This window comes from Mobula hypostoma, chromosome 23, assembly GCF_963921235.1.
Source record: "Mobula hypostoma chromosome 23, sMobHyp1.1, whole genome shotgun sequence".
Lineage (NCBI taxonomy): Eukaryota > Metazoa > Chordata > Chondrichthyes > Myliobatiformes > Myliobatidae > Mobula > Mobula hypostoma.
In genome coordinates this window covers 34,326,958-34,346,131 of record NC_086119.1, presented here as the reverse complement: position 1 = coordinate 34,346,131, position 19,174 = coordinate 34,326,958, and the positions used below count along the sequence as shown (strand labels likewise).

General features: G+C 41.7%; 1 protein-coding gene across 11 annotated transcripts in view; it reads right to left on the bottom strand.

Annotated features, from left to right (window-relative positions):
- Positions 1 to 19,174, bottom strand: part of auts2a (activator of transcription and developmental regulator AUTS2 a) — a 1,205,197-nt gene that overhangs the window by 134,614 nt on the left and 1,051,409 nt on the right. For all 11 annotated transcript variants that reach the window (XM_063031901.1, XM_063031894.1, XM_063031893.1 and 8 more), the window contains one exon: positions 2,622 to 2,670. In XM_063031901.1, coding sequence (XP_062887971.1) covers positions 2,622 to 2,670 — 49 coding nt within the window. The remainder of the gene's footprint in view (positions 1 to 2,621; positions 2,671 to 19,174) is intronic.

Here is a 19,174-nt window from a genome sequence, read left to right as displayed (position 1 = left end):
GACACAGAAGACGTCCTGGTCATCCACTGCGCCTAGTCTCATCTCCAGCCATCTCGACTCTGTCTTGCCACTGGATCCAGATGGGAATTGGGAAGAGAGAGTGAGGCTGACGCTGCGCAACTCTCCCTCACTTTAATCCAAGTCACGTGCTAGTCTCGACACCATCAATATGGTGTCGAGGTCCTCATCAACGTACGATGGACGAACAACAACAACAACAATAACAATCCCATCTTGGAAGTCAGAAATATAGACTTAATATTTATTATTAATTTATAATCTGCTAACCAGTTTTTTTATGTTTCCCAGGTGGTTGGAGATATTTGGGCATTTTGAAGGACTCCCTGAAATCCCCTGTTAATTGGTGTGTGGGTGAGAGAGAGAGGGTGAAAGGGTGAGGGAGAGAGAGAGAGAAAGAGGGAGAGAGAGAGAGAAAGAGAGAGAGAGAGAGGGTGAGAGAGATAGAGGGTGACAGAGAGAGGGTGAGAGAGAGAGAGAGAGAGAGGGTGAGAGAGAGAGGGTGAGAGGGAGAGAGAGAGGGTGAGAGAGAGAGAGAAGGTGAGAAGGTGGGGGAGAGAGAGAGAGAGAAAGGAAGTAAGTAAGTAATGGTGAGTAGGCAGAGCAGGAAAGTCCAGTTGTTTAAAATTGGCTGTGTGAAAATGTAGGGTTAGATGAACTTTGTCATGTGGGCTAAGAGGATAACCCAAAGGTTCCAACCGTGACAATCACCAGTCACCCATGATGAAAGAGTACATTTATAGGTGTCCATTGAATAAAAAGACCTGCATTTATGTTAGAACATCTGAGCTGGCTGCAAGTCAACATCATTGATTTGTAGTTGATGAATGTATTCTTGAAAGGTTTTGATTGTTGCTAGGTAGGATATGTGACAGGCAATTAGTAGAATCTCACAAACAACAGCATAACAACAACCAGATTATCTGCACTGGTGAGGTTGGATAAGACATAAAAATTACCACACCACCAGGGAGAATATTTTTCTTCTATTTCAAACAAGTGCCAAAAGATCTTCTACAATGGGATCGGCAGGTCCACACTTTAACACCCCATCAGTTCATAGAAAATCAACCATGCCACAAATTCTGTTATGAAAATGGAATATCAGCCTAGTTATTTATACTTGTTTCTCTGGAATGGGGAGGACTCGCCACCTTTCTGACTCGGGGCCAAGATAAACTAAACCACAGCTGGCAATAGGTCAAGTTTGGTGAAGCTCTTCTTAGGGTTACACGATACTTACTGTTTCACATAAACATCAGTAACTTGGACAGGACTTCAAAGTAATGCCCCAGAATGAAAGGCTGCCTGCAGCAGAAGGGCTATCATAGAGCCTGGGCTGACATTCCAGTTTTGATTAATGTATCACCCAACTGTGACAAATAGATATAAACTGAAAGCAGAGAAACACTTCTGCTGAGATCCCAAAATGAAATATTTTGGACACAGTAACACTGAAAGAAAATATTTGAATACATAAAAGGAGAAACAGTAAACCACCAATGAATGCAACATTGGAACTAAGATACACACATTCTAAAGTAGAATCCAAGTCAATGACACCAGTGGGGAAATTAGATCTTTCCCCCATTCATGAATTTTTAAATGAGTACATCATGATATTTCATGCAGTTTAGAATGGAAAAGTCACAGAATTAAATGCAGTCCAGTACAAACATCTTTAAACAAAACAAGTATTCCTAGCATTTGCAAGAAGCTTAAACACATTGTGCATCTGAGAAAATGACCCCAACCACAAAATACTGTTCACTCGTGCACCTGCCTTAAAGCAGCTATTTGGATTACTTCTTCACCAAAAGACTCCTTTCAAGGAGGATTTTGTCGATGTTTGGGAGAGTGAATGCAAATTCCCCAGAACAAAACAGTTCCTGCACATTCGTTAATCTCCCCAGCCCTCCCCCTACCCATCCCTCCCCAATAAAAATACCAAGTGTTCAAGCTTCCAACACCTGCATTAACACTTATCTCTTGTCACTCGTGCTAGCAACATAAATTAACATATGGCATGAAGAAAACACTCATGAGTAGAGAAAATGAGGTTATTTTCATGGAAATGAGGGCAGAGGGAAATACACCAAAGGACTATTTGTGTTGTGTTTCCTGGCAATGTTTTTATATATGAAAAGCTGCTGTTGATTTAAGGCTTCACAAAGAAACCTTAATCCTATCACAGGAACTAAATCACCTCAAAAAGTTGCAAGGAGATAAAGAACCTCTGTCAAGCATGGCTATTCACAACTAAATGGATGGCACAAATCAAACTGTATGAGTAAACAAAGATGAGAATGTGGGAAACACATTCAAATCTAGAAAGAAAGCCAGGGCAAGAGGAAAGGCCTTTTGTTAATCAATCACCCTTTGCTTCTACAACTGAAGAGCCTTTCACCCTGGTTACCAGCAATGAAGTAGGAATGTTGATTCACTGGTCGCCCTCTTTTATACTGGCTGCAAACCAAAATGGAATACTCAAAGCTGAAAGCTTTTCACTGCAATTAGCAGCTTAAAAGTGCCACTTTGCATATGACTCAAGGTCAGGAGGCCTGTGTAGGAGACAACTGATTAGAAGATGGGATGAGTCCTACCTTTGCTTGTGGTTGTATTGAAAAGTTTCTCAGAAGTGGCATCCGAAACCTAGAGCAGAACATAAAAAGGAAAAGTTATATTTTAAGTTTAAAAACTAAAGCTTTACTATCTTAGACAAAAATGTAAGAATGTAGTTACTTGAACCCTCCACAAGATAGAGCCAGAGCATTTGTTTAAAAACTCTGTCTGCTGGGTCACATCTTATATGTACATCTGAAATATGTGTTGAGAATTAATGTCCAAACATGGTGTGTGAAAATATGATTTTGTTATACTTTGTTTTAACTAGTGACTCAAACACTTCCAACCATCTTTTTTTTTGTCTGGACAGCTCCACAAACATTTAACATTTTGTACTTGGAAGCCCTGTAGGCCAACAGATCATTCCACATCCGGAGGAGCAAATTCCACCATTTTTCTACCTTATTTGGTACACACTTAATTCCTCCCCTCTCTCAAATGTATGGTCTTTTCATTAAAATGTTGAGTTGCAAATGACTGGGCAGACTTGCATGCCAGACTCAAAGCAAGTTGCAACACCTGCTTACACACTAAGCAAAATGGTTTTAGTTTCATTACCGCATCATGTTAAAGCTAACATTTTGCGCTGGGTGCCTACATTAGTATCAATTCTATTTACTTTCCACGTAAACTCATGTTATTCAATTCAAGTATTAAAGCATAGCTCAAAAGAGCCAAGTTAGCTCCAGAAATTCATTTTTTACCAATGACCTTTTGCTGGACTTCTGTACAGTAACTTAGCTGTGAAGCACCTTTGGAAAATGCCTGCTATACACAAGAGCAACATACACAATATGCTGGAGGAACTCAACAAGGCATCTACGGAGAGGACTAAACAAGGTGTCAGGCCCAGAACCTTCATCAGGACTGAAAATGAAGGAGGCAGAAGCCAGAAGTTAGGTGTCAGCTTTACTCTGGCTTCTGTCCCCTTCCATTCCAGTCCTGATGAAGAATCTTGGCCCAAAACATCAACTGCTTATTCCCCTCCGTAAATGCTGCCTGAGCTCCTGGGTTCCCTCAGCATATTGTATATGTTGCTTAAGATCTGTAGCATCTGCAGAATCTCTTGTCCTGCATCTGCAGAACACAAGAAATAGGAGCCAAGAAAATGGATTGATCGACATTCCTTGCTTTACCCGAGATTTTGAGGGAACTGCCAAAGATGTGCTTCTTTTTTATTTTCCAGAATTCCAGACATGTTCTGCACAGATTGGAAAATGGCAAATGTTAAAGGAGGGAAAGAGAGATGGAAAAAAATGGTGGTGTTGGTTTATCAATCTGACATCAGCAGCAGGGAAATTGCTGCATCTATTATTCAGGAAATCACCGCAGAACAAAGGGCATTTTGGGAATAGGGCAGGGTCAAAATAGATTTATGAATCTATGACTGGACCTGATCGTTTCCTGATTGGTATGAGCATCAAAGGATATGATGAGAAGGCAGATATATGGGGTTGAGTGGGATCTGGGAGCACACTTGATGGGCTGAATGGCCTAACTCTGCTCCTATGTCTTGTGGTCTTATGAAAGGAAAGCCATAAATAGAAGCTGGAACATGTTATTCAGTCCCCTCACATTACACAAGTAAATCTGAGTATTTTTGAGCTTGCATTTAGTTGAAGAGAAAAAAGCAAACCAGTAGATGTAGAGCATTTAGACTTTCAGAAAGTCTTCTATAAAGTGCAACAGAAGCTATTATTAAACACCATTCCAGCATGGGGAGTTTCTCTCACCACACAGTTTCATGTGAACACTTGTACAGGAAAGGATGACAGTACACCAATCACTTCTTCCCTATTTCTTTGTGTGAGTGTGTTTTTTTTTAAATCAGATGAATCAAGGGAAGGTGCAAAATGGAATAGATAGACAATTTCGCCATATCGTTAGTTTTTGCTCGAATGGCTTAACTTCAGACTGGTGCACACAGCCAACAGGAACAATCTAAAATGGCTGATACCAGGGCACAGGCAAGGATGTTGTCTGAGGGGGTGTGGCGGGTGAAAAATTGGTGTCCCCTTGAGGAGAGACACTGCTGTCCTGAATTGGCACACCAGGCATTCTCTTGGGGGACAAAGATGAAAGAACCTTCTGGCATTCAGACGGTTCCACCAATTTCATTCTCCAGACTTGGAGCTGAGTCTGGTTGTAAACCCCGAATCATGGGAGTCTCTTCCGGTGCCCATGACAAAGGCGACAGAGCGTTTGAATACTAGACTGTGTCACTGCTTCTGCAGAAGGGTGAAGGATTTCCACATGCCATACCTCTGCTCCTCTGGACAGTGATCTGATTGACAGGTGGAGAACAGCTAACTGCAGTCCTCTTGCAGAGCTGTAAATTGCCTATTGGTTGCATTGCTGCCTCCACTGTGAACAGCAACCTGCTGACATTAAAAGTTGCCCTTTAGAGTCAGAATACTTGGAACTTCGAACTGTTCCTTTACAGCAGACTCCTTAGCTCCAGTTGGATCAGGGGAAGACTTGTGTATAAGCAGCTTGATTTGGTGTGGCTTCCAGCTATACCTGCACAACACCAGTCATCTGAAGTATAAGCAATGGATGACAGGCCAGTGGCCGATTCCCATGGAAGAAACTTTTGTGAGCTCCTTGTTGTCTGCTCCATCTGCTGAGGCACATCTATCACATTACAAACCACCTCCGCATACATCTGCACCAGACTGAAAGCTTCCCAACTTTGGACCTGACTTGAGTATGTTGGAACAGAGCAGGTGGTTGAACTCATGGAATCAGAGAGCAATAGCAATAGAAACAGGTCCTTCAGTCCATCTAGTCCATGCCAAACTGTTATTCTGCCTAGTCCCATTGACCTCGCACCTGGACCATAGCCCTCTGTACCCCACCTAACCATGTACTTATTCAAACATCTTAAATGTTGAAATTGAACCTACATTCACCACAAGGTACAAGGGGCTTGCCAGCTTGTGGTAATTCTCCAAGTGACACATGTCTCCTAAGCTGTTCTGCTTATCCCTCAGCATGCTCGTCTCTGAAGTGTGACTTGGTGTCAGGAACTGGTCATTAGTAGCCCCTTTGCCTATGAGGAAGAGGTCCGTCACTCAGCGAGGTACCAAAAATGTGAGAGTTTGTCGCTACCTCAGTGTTCTCCCTTTTACTTCTTGGTGTCTTAGTGTAAATGAATGAGGTAACGTTCACTGAGTCATAGAGTCAGTCACACAGCAAGAAAACAGGACCTTTTAACCAACACGGCCATGTTGAGCCAAGCTCGTCCCATTTGTCTGCATTTGGTCCAGATGTTTTTAAACTTTTCCAATCCAGGAACATCTTCAAGTGTGTTTTAAATTATGTAATCATACCTGCCTCTACTATTTCCTCTGGCAGCTCACTGCACATACCCACCTCCTTCTGTGGAAAAACACCCTCAGATCCCTTTTAAAGCTTTTTCTTCTCACTTTAAACCTGTGCCTTTGAGTGTTAAACAAACTAATCTGAGGAAAAATAAGATTGTGACCACCTACTCTATATCCCTCATGATTTGATAAACATCTATAAAGCCTTCTTAGCCTCTTTCATTCTCAGGAAAGCAGTCCTGCTGATCCAATCTCTCCTTGTAACTCCAGCCCTCCAGCCCAGGTAATGTGTCCGACAATTGTTTCTGTACCCTTTCTACCTTACTCCTATCCTTCTCAGGGTGTGGTTACCAAAACTGTAAACAATTGTGGCCAACTGACATTTTGTACAATTATAACATGATGGACCCGGCTGGTGGCATAGTGGCATCAGTGCCGGACTTTGGGACGAAAGGACCCGAGTTCGCGAATCCAGCCGGCTCCCCTGCACACTTTCCATCCGTGCTGGGTTATGAGCTGGTGATCTCTTTGGAAACTTACATAACCAGCAGAAGGCAATGGCAAACCACTGCTGTAACTTGCCTCGTACGCGGTTCCCCACTATGTCAGAGAGGCGTGGAGGGAAATCGTCCGCTAACCAGAGAAACTCTGGATGCGACATACCTTTCCTTTATAACATGCTATCCAATTCCTTCAGGTTGTTATCACCAGGGGATAACTCCCACTAACTATTAAATGCCCTCAATGGTGTGCGCTTCAAATAGCCTCTGACCACCAAGTTCTGGCTTTCATGTATGGCTTAACTACTAAGCCCAGTGACTTGCTGCTTGGCACAGACGGGGCCATTTCTACTAATAGGGGAAGGGGTGTCTTAAAACCAGTCGCTTCAGAGAGATGGAACACATCAGCCATGGTTGGCTGCTCTTCCAGGAGAAGGAAAACTACACTACCTTGCAGCTCTACCCACTCAGGGGAAGGCTTCGGGAGTAAACCCTGAGAAAAAATTCGGAGCTGCAGTCTTTACTTGAGCTCCACACTGACGGGCAATGCCTGTGGTGTCACTCTCTGCCATTCCTTTGAAATCATCAGCTGTGTGGAGAAGAGGAGCCTGCTGCTTGAGCAACAGCTTGCTCTTCATATCGTACTGCCCTGCTTGCATATCAGGTAGACAGCTAGCTCTCAATATCCATGGTCAACCCCAACGGACTGAAGGCCTCAACCCTCGCACTAAATGCCACAGCCAACAAAGGCAATCACACCACACACCTTCTTTGGGTATTGCCACTTCTAGGGATTATGTATTCATTCCCTTGGTCCTCTTCATTATTTCTCATTTGGAAGATTGACTTGTGTGTGCGGAAGGAGAGAGTAATGAAGGATTGAGGGTGGGTTGTGTTAGGATGTAGATGGTGCAACAGACAGTGTGCGAGTCTGTGCCCTAGTGCCTGTATATTAACAATGTGCAATTCATCTTGACAAGTTATTACCCATGGATTTTCACTCCCACAGGAGTCAACTTGGGCAACATGGCAACTCGAAAGGATCAGTTGCTCCCAGTGCACAAGATTACCGTCTTGGCATAAATTTCATTAACATCCAAGTCCCTTACCAAATTCTGGAGCTCTCCCCCTCATCCCTGCAGTACCTTTCTCCTACGTATGTTGTTGCAGTCCAACTTCTAAAAGGAGTGTGCCTTTAAGGAATGATGCCCTCCTGTGATTATTGTACAGCTACTGAGTGTGACCCTTAGGAGGGCATGCATATCCTATTTCAGCACATCTTTCTGGATTCAAAACACCCAATTCTCAGAGGCTTTTTGGATCATGTCATTATTTTTTTTGAGTTAGTCCAAATCAATAGTTAAACTCAACAATGATTTTGCCTACCAAAATCAGGCCAAACCTCATTTCTCAACAAGAGGTTTTCAGCTGCCCAGTTTACTAGTTGACACAGGAATTTTCGGTGTTCAGTTTTCTCCTTTCTCTCCATTCCAGTTATTAAATGACTGCACAGAGGCTGACAAAAACTAAAGAAGTCATTACATTCATGTGGGTAACTGAACCTTTTGAACCTGAGCCTTCTGTCAAGGCAAGGACTGAGCCGGCCTGGCAGGGTGGAAAGAACCGTGGAAGAGCTTGGCAGCGGGTGATGCACTGCCGCACGCAAGACACATGTTAGCTGCTAATTATTTCCCAGTCCCCACAGTTGAAATGGGTGGTAAGTTGTCTCTTAGAGCAGAGCGGCGATTGAAGTGGTACGCTGTTCTTGATCATCTATTATCAGCAGCTGCCAGGATGCAGCAGTATCAGGTTGTGTGATAAAGCATCAACCTGACAAGAGAAAAAAAAAATCATCATCCCCTGCGAGTAGGCTCCTTCCTCTCATTAAATGTAACCTTATCGCTTGAACACTGCAATCCTTTGCAAGTGACAATGGCATTTAATCTAATTTCTGAACAAGCAAATCTGACAGCGCCCTCGTTTTCATTTTGCCTTCCAAAATATAAGTTAATCTGTCAGTTAGAATATATAAAAGAGGAAGAAAAAGTACTCCACCCCACAAACAAAAAAAAATGCAGGCAGGGAATGAGAAGCCAGACACAACTCAAACAAAAACTCATGTATTAATTATTATGCCTTATCATGCTTTCACAGGTAGAATGGCTTCTCAAGGTTAAAGGTAAAGGAATATTAAACTTGCTGTGAATAGTGTTCAATTACATGCACAATTGACTATGATGGCAATCGAAATCTGATTCCTCTTTTTGAAAGGGAAAAGAGAAAGTCTGATAGAAGTGCTATTCACTGATTTACTGACTGACAACACCTAATTTCAGCTCTGCCTTGGCTTTGCACAGAGCAATCGCGCTCAAATCAAAATGTCAAGCCCCGTCTGTGCCAAGTACCAACTCACATCGCATCCGCAGTGCTTATTCCTGTGTCAGTGTAACCATCTGCTTAACCCTAATGTTTTATCTTTATGTGGCGATTCCCCTTTCCTCCTGCTCCACTGAATCATCACAGGTCAATGGTTCAATATGTCCGTGCCTCGCTCTGCAGCCCCATCAAACTGAGGCAGCACGGTAGTGCAGTGCTTAGCACAACGCTTTACAATAGAGGCAGCCTGGATTTAATTCCTGCCACTGTCTATAAGGAGTTTGAACGTTCTCCCCCTGTCCACAAGGGTTTGCTCCAGATTCCAACCACATTCCAAGGGCATACCAGTTGGTTGGTTAGTTGGTCATTGTAAATTGTCCCATGATTAGGCTAAGATTAAATCAGGGGTGAAATTGCTGGGCTGTGTGACTTGAAGGGCCCGAAGGGCCTACTCCATGCTTTTCTCCATCAATCAATAAATAAATTCTTCAAGACCTTTAAAAACCCAAATGTCAATAGTTTATCCAGCTGAGGGCTTGAATTTCAATAGTTTTAAACTCTCATTAAATCTTAGTGAGACAAACAGGCTTCCTCCACTGAGAGTTCATTATCAGAACAGCACTTTGTGCAATTACAAGTACACTGCACTCAGAACTTGAGGCTATCAGCTAGTCCTCAACTGCTGTACTACAAGAGCCTAAAAAGTGATAGCAGCTTTATAGCACCCCATTCATATTCCTGTTCTCCTTTTGTGCGATGCTGGACAGAAGGAGACAGCAGGCTGTGCCTCACAGTAGGCATCACAGCTGCACCCTGGTTTGAAGAGATTAGCTGATGCAACTCTTATTTATCTTTCCTCTTTCCCACATCAGGAGGTAGCAGCTCATGATCTGCTGTAGCACAAGAAATAAACAAAACGCCTTCCTGTTAAAGGTATAAAATGAGTACTTGACCCAAACCTGACCTGACCTGACCCAAATGCAGCCATCTTAACCCAGTCTGATCATTTAATCTTTTCCATATCTGACTCACCAAAAAACATAACAAGCTCAACAAAACCATTGATAGTAAAACACCAACAAATGATCAAGAACACAGGACATGTGGCTCACTAGGAATATCACCCTGAGCTGGACAGATTTCAGAGCTTAGTCTATACAGTCAACCCAGTATCAATAGTTTCCACAGAAAATATGCCTGATTGGATAACCAGAGTCTATTTTCAGTAATTTTTACTTTAATTTCATGTGAAGTGATTGAAGGAGATGAGGAACAAGAGACCTTTTCACCCCCCAGTCTTATTCAATCTTGTGATGAAATAAGGGCCCTCAACTCTATTTTTCTGCCTTTGCTTCAAGTCCCTTGATATCTGTCACTCACAAAAGCTGATCAGTCACAGTCTTGAAAGCTGCAATTGGCTGAGAACATAGAAACATTCAGGCAAAGTGAGTTGCAAATTCCAACGATTCTTTGTGTGAAATGGGTGTTTGAGAACCGCTTGCTGGTTTCATTAATACTGGAAGATTAATGATTGTCTTTAAACTGATGAATGAAGAATTTGCATTATTGACAGCCAATCTTGTTGGTTTCTGTTCTCCTCAGGAGTAACTGGCTCCTCTCAAATAGAATATTTTGACAGCAACACTGAATCTTTCAAAAGAGGAAAAAAATTCCCAAGCTCCAAATTTGCATTTACAACTCCCAGTTCACACAACTCATGCACAACTTCAACCACACTGTGTTGCAGAGGATAAAATATGACTAAGATTTTAAAAGAAAGAACAAAACAAAATCTGCGCAATAGACACTTCGCTTGTCTTTCTTTGTGTGTAGTTTTCCATTGATCCATTGTGTTTCTTTGTACTGCACCTACTCTGAATGTCCATAAGAAAATGAATCTCAGGGTGACATACAGAATATATACATTGATATCAAATTTACTTTGAACTTTGAACTAGGGTTCTTCTGTTTAAAAAATGGATTTGGCTGACATGAGCTGAGGCAGCAGTGAAAGTACAATCACTAGGTTCAGAGACCTTCTAATTTGGGGAAAAACATTATCTGTACATGTATAATACACTTTCTGCTAACATAAAGCATTCTGCATACCAAAGTGCTTCATTGGAGCATGCTTGAACATAAGAACTTGACACTGAAGCCACGTAAAACAATGATTTGAAACAATGACAAAAGGCTGCTCTGACTGGTAGTTTTAAACTGAGGCAGAGAGTTTTAAGGTGGAAACTCTACGGCTCCAGCATCCAACTTGAAGTCATGGGTCCAATTAGAATTATGGTAGAGGCCAGAAATGGAGGAGTTTGGAGATTTTAAATGGCTCTGAAGGAGGCTGCACAATGAGAAGGGGAATAAAGTCACACTTGAAAGCGGCAAAGAATATTTTGTTAAATAATCAAGTCGTTCCAAGAACAGAAACCAACTGAGTCACCTCCTTTCCTTTCTCCTATGGTCCACTCTCCTCTCCTATCAAATTCCTCCTTCCCCAGCCCTTGACTTTTCCCACTCACCTGACTTCACTTATTACCGTCCACCTAGCCTCTTTCCCCTCCTCCCATCTTTTTATTCTGGCATCTTCCTCCTTCCTTCTCAGTCCTGAAGAAGGGTCTCTGCCCAAGATATCAGTTATCCGTAGATGCTGCCTGACCAGCTGAGGTCCTCCAGCATTTTGGGTGCATTGCTTTGGATCTGCAGACTTTCTTGGGTTTACCAACATAAGTCAGTTTACACATGGGGATTAACTGTACGATTCAAGGCCAGATCCACACTGGTTTGGAATAACTCATCATCAAGGGCCCCAAGTAGATTTTACTTTAAGCTGAGCACATTTTGAAACCAGCTCCCTTTCAAGCAAAACTTACATTTACCCCCTTGGAACAAGGAAGAAATTCTTAGAAAAATGTGAAGACCCATCCCCTCCTAAAACCACACCTACAACCACAACCAAACTTAGTGAGTGCAAGCCTCAACAATTGTTACTCCACAATAAAAAAAATCAATAGAATGGATTGGAAAATCAAAACACAAACAAAATGCACAGTCACAGGAAATCTGTAAGCCACAAATGACCAGAATGCTATTGCAAGCTGATTAGGTTAGGAAATCGATACAGAGGCAGTGTGAAAATACAACCCATTTCTGAAGAAACTATCAATATTTTATTTCACAATATCAATTATTATATTTTAAAATAATTTTTATAAAATTAAACTTTATGTCAAAATAAATATCAATGAGCGCATGCATTAAAAATTAGCAGACCTTGTGAGATAGCTTAAATCTATAAACTGAAAAAATATCTTTGGCGCATTAAACTTCATATGAACAGGTCAAGGTTGCACAGTTTGAACATCTGAGCAATGTTTTTGATGCAGGTTCTTGTAAGACTTACCGAAAACACGTTGTTAAATTGACTTGATTAAGTGTTACAAAAGCAGTGCTAATTCTGCATGGAAAGACAGACAGGCCCCCCTAATTACAGGGGAGTAGTCAACACGCAGGCGAGGCTAAAAAAATACCCAGCACTGAATCACAGAGCTTGTACTGTGGTGTGCATAGTGGGGAACACTCCTACCCACGAGTTCTGCTGAAACATGTATGTACCCTGTAGGGTTTGGCAGGTCCCTGCTGACCTTCACTGTCAGAGTTCAGGTCAGTGGATAGCATCTATGGCTCATGGTAAATCTCAACATCAGACTCACCAATTGCTCTGAAACATGCTAATTATCCATCCCACCAATTCATAGCTAGGTTCAAGGTCCATAAAAGAGGCAGCAGCTATATGTACAATGAGTCATATTGGGTGCAGGTTTCCAATAACTCATTAACTTCTTAACCTCAGCCTGATATAGAAACAGAAAATGCCAGAAAAACTCAGCATATCAGATGAAAACTATGTAAAGAGCAATAATAATATTTTCAGGTCAGAGAGCCTTTGTCAGAATCCTCCATATTTTCTAATTTTTCGATTTTCATTAACCTTTGTCTGACCTAGTAGTTTAATAATGTGGTGAATGAACCAGCACTCCTTTTAAGACCAACAGTGCTTTGAAAATATAATTAGCGAGATCGTCAGATGTCTACATTTTGCACACCTCTCTTAAGAGAGTCATTGGTTTTAAAACTGGCAATATTTCATTGATTCTGTGCACTTAAGATATTGAATAACTTGCTATTTTGATCTGATAATACATCCACTAACATTATAATTGTTGAATCCAAGATTCCCATCTGTAACAGAGATTTAAGTAATTTATTTACTTCAATTCATTTTGCATCCCTACAATGCCATCCTTCACTGACCAAGTCTAACCGCCTGGGGTGGTGATCTTCAGTCCTGAATGTCTGAAGACACGTGGTGAAGGTGCTCTCACAGTTAAGCAGGGAGTTCCGGCATTCAAGCCATATAGCTATGAAAGAAGGAGAATTTATTTCCAAATTTGTCTGGCTTCGTGCACCTGAGCTACCATCCAATAAAGTCATTCCAGACATCTTATCTCAGTGCTGCTTACCTGGACTAACACCATATCCTTAATAAACTTCTCTTCATATTCAAGTATCCTTCAAACTCTCTCCCAAATATATCTAACCACCACACTGCCACAGCCTTGTTGGCTGTACAATTTCAGAGATTTTGCCGCCATCTGAATGCCTTCTCAGCCAAGTGCTGAATGGCTTTCCTCTTATTTTGAGACTGTTACTCAACTCTAGAGACCCCGTCTAGGAGATACATCAACTCTGTGTCCATCCTGTCAAACCCTGGTGGAAATGATGTATGCTTCTATTTTGATCACATTAATTCATCTAAACTTAACACACTTTAAGTCTACTCTGTTTATCTACTCCTCACATACTACTGCACACCTAAATGTTGTCCAAGTATTGTCTGCCCAATTCCAGATATCACCGCTTTTTTCCTTGTCTTTATTCTTCTCAGCAGCAATGATTTTAGATTCAGAAAATGGCTTGCAGTGAGATTGCAGCATATCCTGTAGATAGAACAGTTACAGCTAGAGTGGGAACATAATTTTACCCTGGTGGTTGGGTCATCAAAAACTATTAGTGGTCAAGGAATGAAAGGAGAAAACAACTTGTCATGGAGGTTACCAAGATAAACCTTGAAAAGGTTGGTTTTTACAAAATATATCGTCAGCTGTTTTGTTGGCTTCAAACCTCAAAGGTATTAACATCCTCCCGCTCCACTCATCTGATTTTGTGCTTTGGTCCACAGGCCAGTGCAGATGACAGACAGAAAACCTGATAGATTCCAACATACATCCTGTGATGATATTCGAATAAATGCCTTCTAGAAATTCACTAAAATCTAATACAATTATTTCACTATTTTCTCTCCACACAATGCTCTTAAAAGCAGCGGCATCAAAAAGTATTACTGGGTTGGAAGAAATAAATCCTTGTTGACAAACATTCAACTTAAGAGAGTCGTGTTTCTCACAAAAAGAAGCAACTCACTGAAGATAGTGGGTGACAGGTTGAATCCAGAAATGGTTAAAAAAAATACTGCTTGAGAACTCACTCTCTGAAAAATTCAGAGAACTTTGCTTTACATGAAGGTCCTAATTCTGAGGATCTTTTAGAGTGAAGAAAATGCTCCAGCATCATTGCTAAACAAACACACCAGTCAACATCAGGATTTATAGGGCCAATTTTTGCCAACATATGAAAAATTGTGTTCAGTTCCAAAATGTTGACTATTGACATTTCCAGGCAGCACATCATCATTAAAATGGTGCAACATGACATTCATGATATATCCAATTTGCACATCAGAGATTTGAGTATAACAATCTAAAACAACTCTAGCCTGCAGAAGGGAGATTGCGGTTTCTGCATTCAAATGAGCCTTTAAACCAAGGCCCCATTTGATCCTTGAACATAATGTAAAAGATTCTGTTGCACTATCTGAAAAGCAGAAATACCAAAAGGATGGAAATGCTCGGTATATCAAGATGCATCTATGGGAAGAGAAACAGAGTTGATCTTTGGGTCAAAGGTATTTCCCTTTTCCTGCCGAACATTTCCAGTTTTCTTTATTTTAATTTAGCTTTTAAGCATCTGTAGATTTTTTTTGCTTTTTTTCTCATAGTGTTTTGAGAAATATTTATCAAGTTAGTTATTGAGGAGAACGGTCTTCATTCAAATTGGACGCACACTGTATACAACATTCCTTAAAATACAAGAGCAACTTCTGAAGTACTTCACTGACGGTTGAGTGCTTTGGAAAGTCCAGAAAACTTTTACAGAAATATAATCTTTTCTTTCATTCCTAATTAGGTTTAAATAGTTTAAGAGAAAGTTCTTTTTAATGCCCTGCATAGATAACATATACATAACTTCCTCAAACAACTTAACCTACAATAAAGCAATCAGAAATGCAGAGGAGTGGTTGTTGTAAGGGTAAGAACAACAGGCACGTTGCGTGCAACAAAATACCTTGTAGATTAATGAGATGAAGGTTCAGTCAGACCACAGGAATTGTAAACTGAGCTCGGCCACATGTTTGGAAGCTCATAGGGACAACGCTTAATTTGCAGATTTCAGATATAAACATCAAGCAACTTGAAAATAGCCATGCCCCATTAACTGCCATCACTGATAATTAGTTTTGTGCAGCATGGCTGTATTCAGATAACCCAAATCCAAGTCAAAATTAGGTTGGAGTCCCTGTAGGGACTTGTGCTATGTTTTAGATTGGTTCAAGTTCAGTGCAGATTTAAATATCTTTCAATACAATCAAAACACAATTACCAATGGTTCATAATTTCACTTTTGCCTCGGAGCAAAAGTAATCATTTCTTTAGTGTGCCCAGATCTACTGATATACTTCAAGGTTTTCCCGGTGGGCACTTAATTTGTTTCAGAGTTCAGATTACAGGGCCAGAGGTCAGTTGCTTTCAAAAAATTGGACTCTTAAAAGTGTTGAGGAACAGAAAGAAATGAGCAGAAATATATTTACTGTACCTAAATATTGTAACTAATGTCTCCTGCACAACAAAGAATTATAATTTCTGCTCCCTTCAAATATATATTTTAAAATAATAATTCAGATATATTCCCTGCTTTTGTTTCACAAGCTTTATTGAAAACCATAAAACTATTATTGAACTGACAAACAGTGGGTTAAAGCGCACTGGACCTGTTTTCATTTGGTAAGGTTTCTGCGTTCCTCCACTGGCTGCTAAAGCTGGCTACAAACTCCCTTCCACGTACCAAACTTCGACTTAAATCTTCCTCAAAGGGACAGTTACTGCAGCGGAAACAAGTCATTACTTGTCCAGTCTCTGTGAAATACAATCCAAATCACCTCCCTCCCCCAAGTTCCCCTAGCGTTTGACAGGGTTGGACCTGAAAGGAAAAGAACTCCCAGATCTGGATGTCTGCAGGCTTTGAAGTCCTGTGCCATCTCCAATCCCTGTGGAGAACCATCAACAGTGTCTCAGTTTTGTCACTTAAACACATTCATAAGGCTCCCTTCCTCGCAAGTCTGACAGAAAAAACTCTGCGGGGAGTTTCTGGTGGTTGAACATTGCAACCACGTTTCACATCAGGTTCAAAGCTCCATAGCAAATTCAGTAAAGTAAAAGCAAGCCCTCCCAAAGGCATTTCATTTTGCCTTTCTTTTTCCCCTTTTCCCCTTAAGATTTTATCAATGCAACTGATGTTCCTGCCAGATGAATGATGGAGGAGTCTGGACCCTAGTCTCTGAATCACCTTTTATCAAAGAAATGTTATGATCAGCCTCTGGGCTGTAACATCAAGCCTTTGTGACAAATACTGCTGCGACTCTTGTTGAAGTTAAAATACCACGCTTTACAGCAACTCATTCAAAGGTCCCTCTAGTTAATCAGCTGCATTGTGCAACTCAAAGATTTTGTTTTCTCTTTCTTTTCACTGTTTTCCCCTTACTATTTTATAACTCTGTATCTTTTAGTCGTAGGATCAAAGAGAAAGACAACGCTGAAACAGGCCCTTCAACCCATCTAGTATGTACTGAATAAAACTGAAGTTCTTTATTGCATCACAGTGACATAAAAGTCATTAAACAAGAACAAGAACAAGAACAGAAAATATTCACAAATCAATCCTTAGATCCCATTGTTAGCTCAACGCAACCCTAAAAGACAACATGAAATATTTTTGGGTCCTTTGAATATCCTGGACTCTCCAATTGCCCAGCTGATCTATATCACCTTCCATACATACAAATTCCCAGCTCTGTTGGCTAGAGCCAAGCTTTCCTAAACAGCAACATTGCACAGCAGTGGATCATTTGTGTTATAGAGGTTTAAGCCATTCTGCAACATCTTTTTTTTCTTGTTCAGAGATCCAATGTAAGGCTCGAGTAAACTAACAAAATGTGAATCCGCAGGAGTCTGCTTCCAGTAGAGCAGATTACAATTCACAGGCAGCACCACGTGTTGGGCCTCTAAAATTACCATTTTTCTTTCTGTGTGGTAGTCCTGGTTAAGAAGATCAATGATCCTTGCACAATTCCCCTTTACTGTATGCTATTTCAGTTGCCTCAGACCAACTGATCTGCACTGAATGCACCACATCAGCAAATAAGAGTCTAACCTTCCTAATTTCTGTACAAAATCAGACACTCTGGTCTGTGTCCCACTCTTAGCACCTCCACGGTTCCAACACACACTGTGCATCATTGATCTGAGCCCACTTGCCCACCATAGCATTGACCTTTGCTTATTATTGGTGTCATTTCATTGGCCATGGCTCATTCTCTGCACCCTCTCATTGGCTCCACTTGCTGTGCTCCCCCATTGGCTCCAGCCCACTCTCAGCACTCCCCCATTGGCTCCAGTCCACTCTCTGTACTCCCCATTGGCTTCAGCCTACTAGCGCTCCCCCATTGGCTCCTGCCCACTCTCTTTGCTCCCTTACTGGTTTCTGCCCATTCTCCCACTGTATCATTGACTAATTATTCTCAGTGAAAGTCACTGATCCCAACCTCGGAAGGTGCTGAGTTTTTAAAGATTGTCCCTCTTACTCCATTCTCTGTCATTAATTTCAACTTGCACACTTTTACTACTATTACTCTAACAAATGCTTCCCCCAGTTCCACACCGCATTACTTTATTGGAGGTCTGTTTGGGAATGACGCCTGCTCCAGGCATAGACATTTTTATATACTCGAGACAACCCCAAGGAATTACCGATTGTTGCGCCTGGCTGTTGGTCAGATACCTGCTCACAAAAGGCACCCCTTGTCTGGGTGAAGCCCACCATCTGCTCTATGGCTGTGGCTCTGAGGTAAGCTCAAAGCCAACACTTGGAAAAATGCTTCCAAACCTTCGGCTCACTTGGCACTGATACCGAGTCAATAGTGAAATCAAAACTCAAACATCACCCTCCCATCCTGGGTCAGGTTGCTAGTCTGCTCCCTGGCTGAGTGACTGACTATCAGGCCTTGACAATCCTTCAGCAGCAGGGGGAACCAACTCAAAGCCAACAGACTCAACAGATTCAGTCAGAAATGAACTGAGAGACTGGAACAGAGAACAGTGGATGAAAAATGAAGAAAGAAATGAGGACATAATTCTTAAGAATGCTCTGTGTGTCAGAAAGAGGGAAAGCTTCAGAGAACTTGGCGGGGGGGTTGGTGGTGGGAGAATGATACATGGAAGGAAAGACAGAAGTCCAGAGAACACAAAACAAAAGACAGCACAGTGGCATGAACACTGACTTCTCTAACTTCCATTAATGGCCCACCTCCCCTTCGTACCCCATTCCTTCTTTCTTTCTTTATTTATTTCTCTCTCCTCCCCCCCCGCCTTTTTTTTCTCTCTCTCTTTTTTCTCCCTCTGTCCCTCTCACTATAACTCCTTGCTCATCCTCTGGGCTCCCCCTCCCTCCCCCTTTCTTTCTCCCTAGGCCTCCCGTCCCATGATCCTCTCCCTTCTTCAGCCTCGTATCCCTTTTGCCAATCAACTTTCCAGCTCTTGGCTCCATCCCTCCCCCTCCTCCTATCATTTTGGATCTCCCCCTCCCCCTCCCACTTTCAAATCTCTTACTATCTCTTCTCAGTTAGCCCTGATGAATGGTCTCGGCCTGAAACGTCGACTGTACTTCTTCCTATAGATGCTGCCTGGCCTGCTGCGTTCACCAGCAATTTTTTGTGTGTGTTACAGTGGTACAAGCGGTGTTGTTGGAAGTGAGAAGATTATTAGATTAGATTAGATTCAACTTTATTGTCATTGTGCCGAGTACAGATACAAAGCCAATGAAATGCATTTAGCATCTGACCTTAGTCATAGATTAAGGGGGATTTTGATCAGT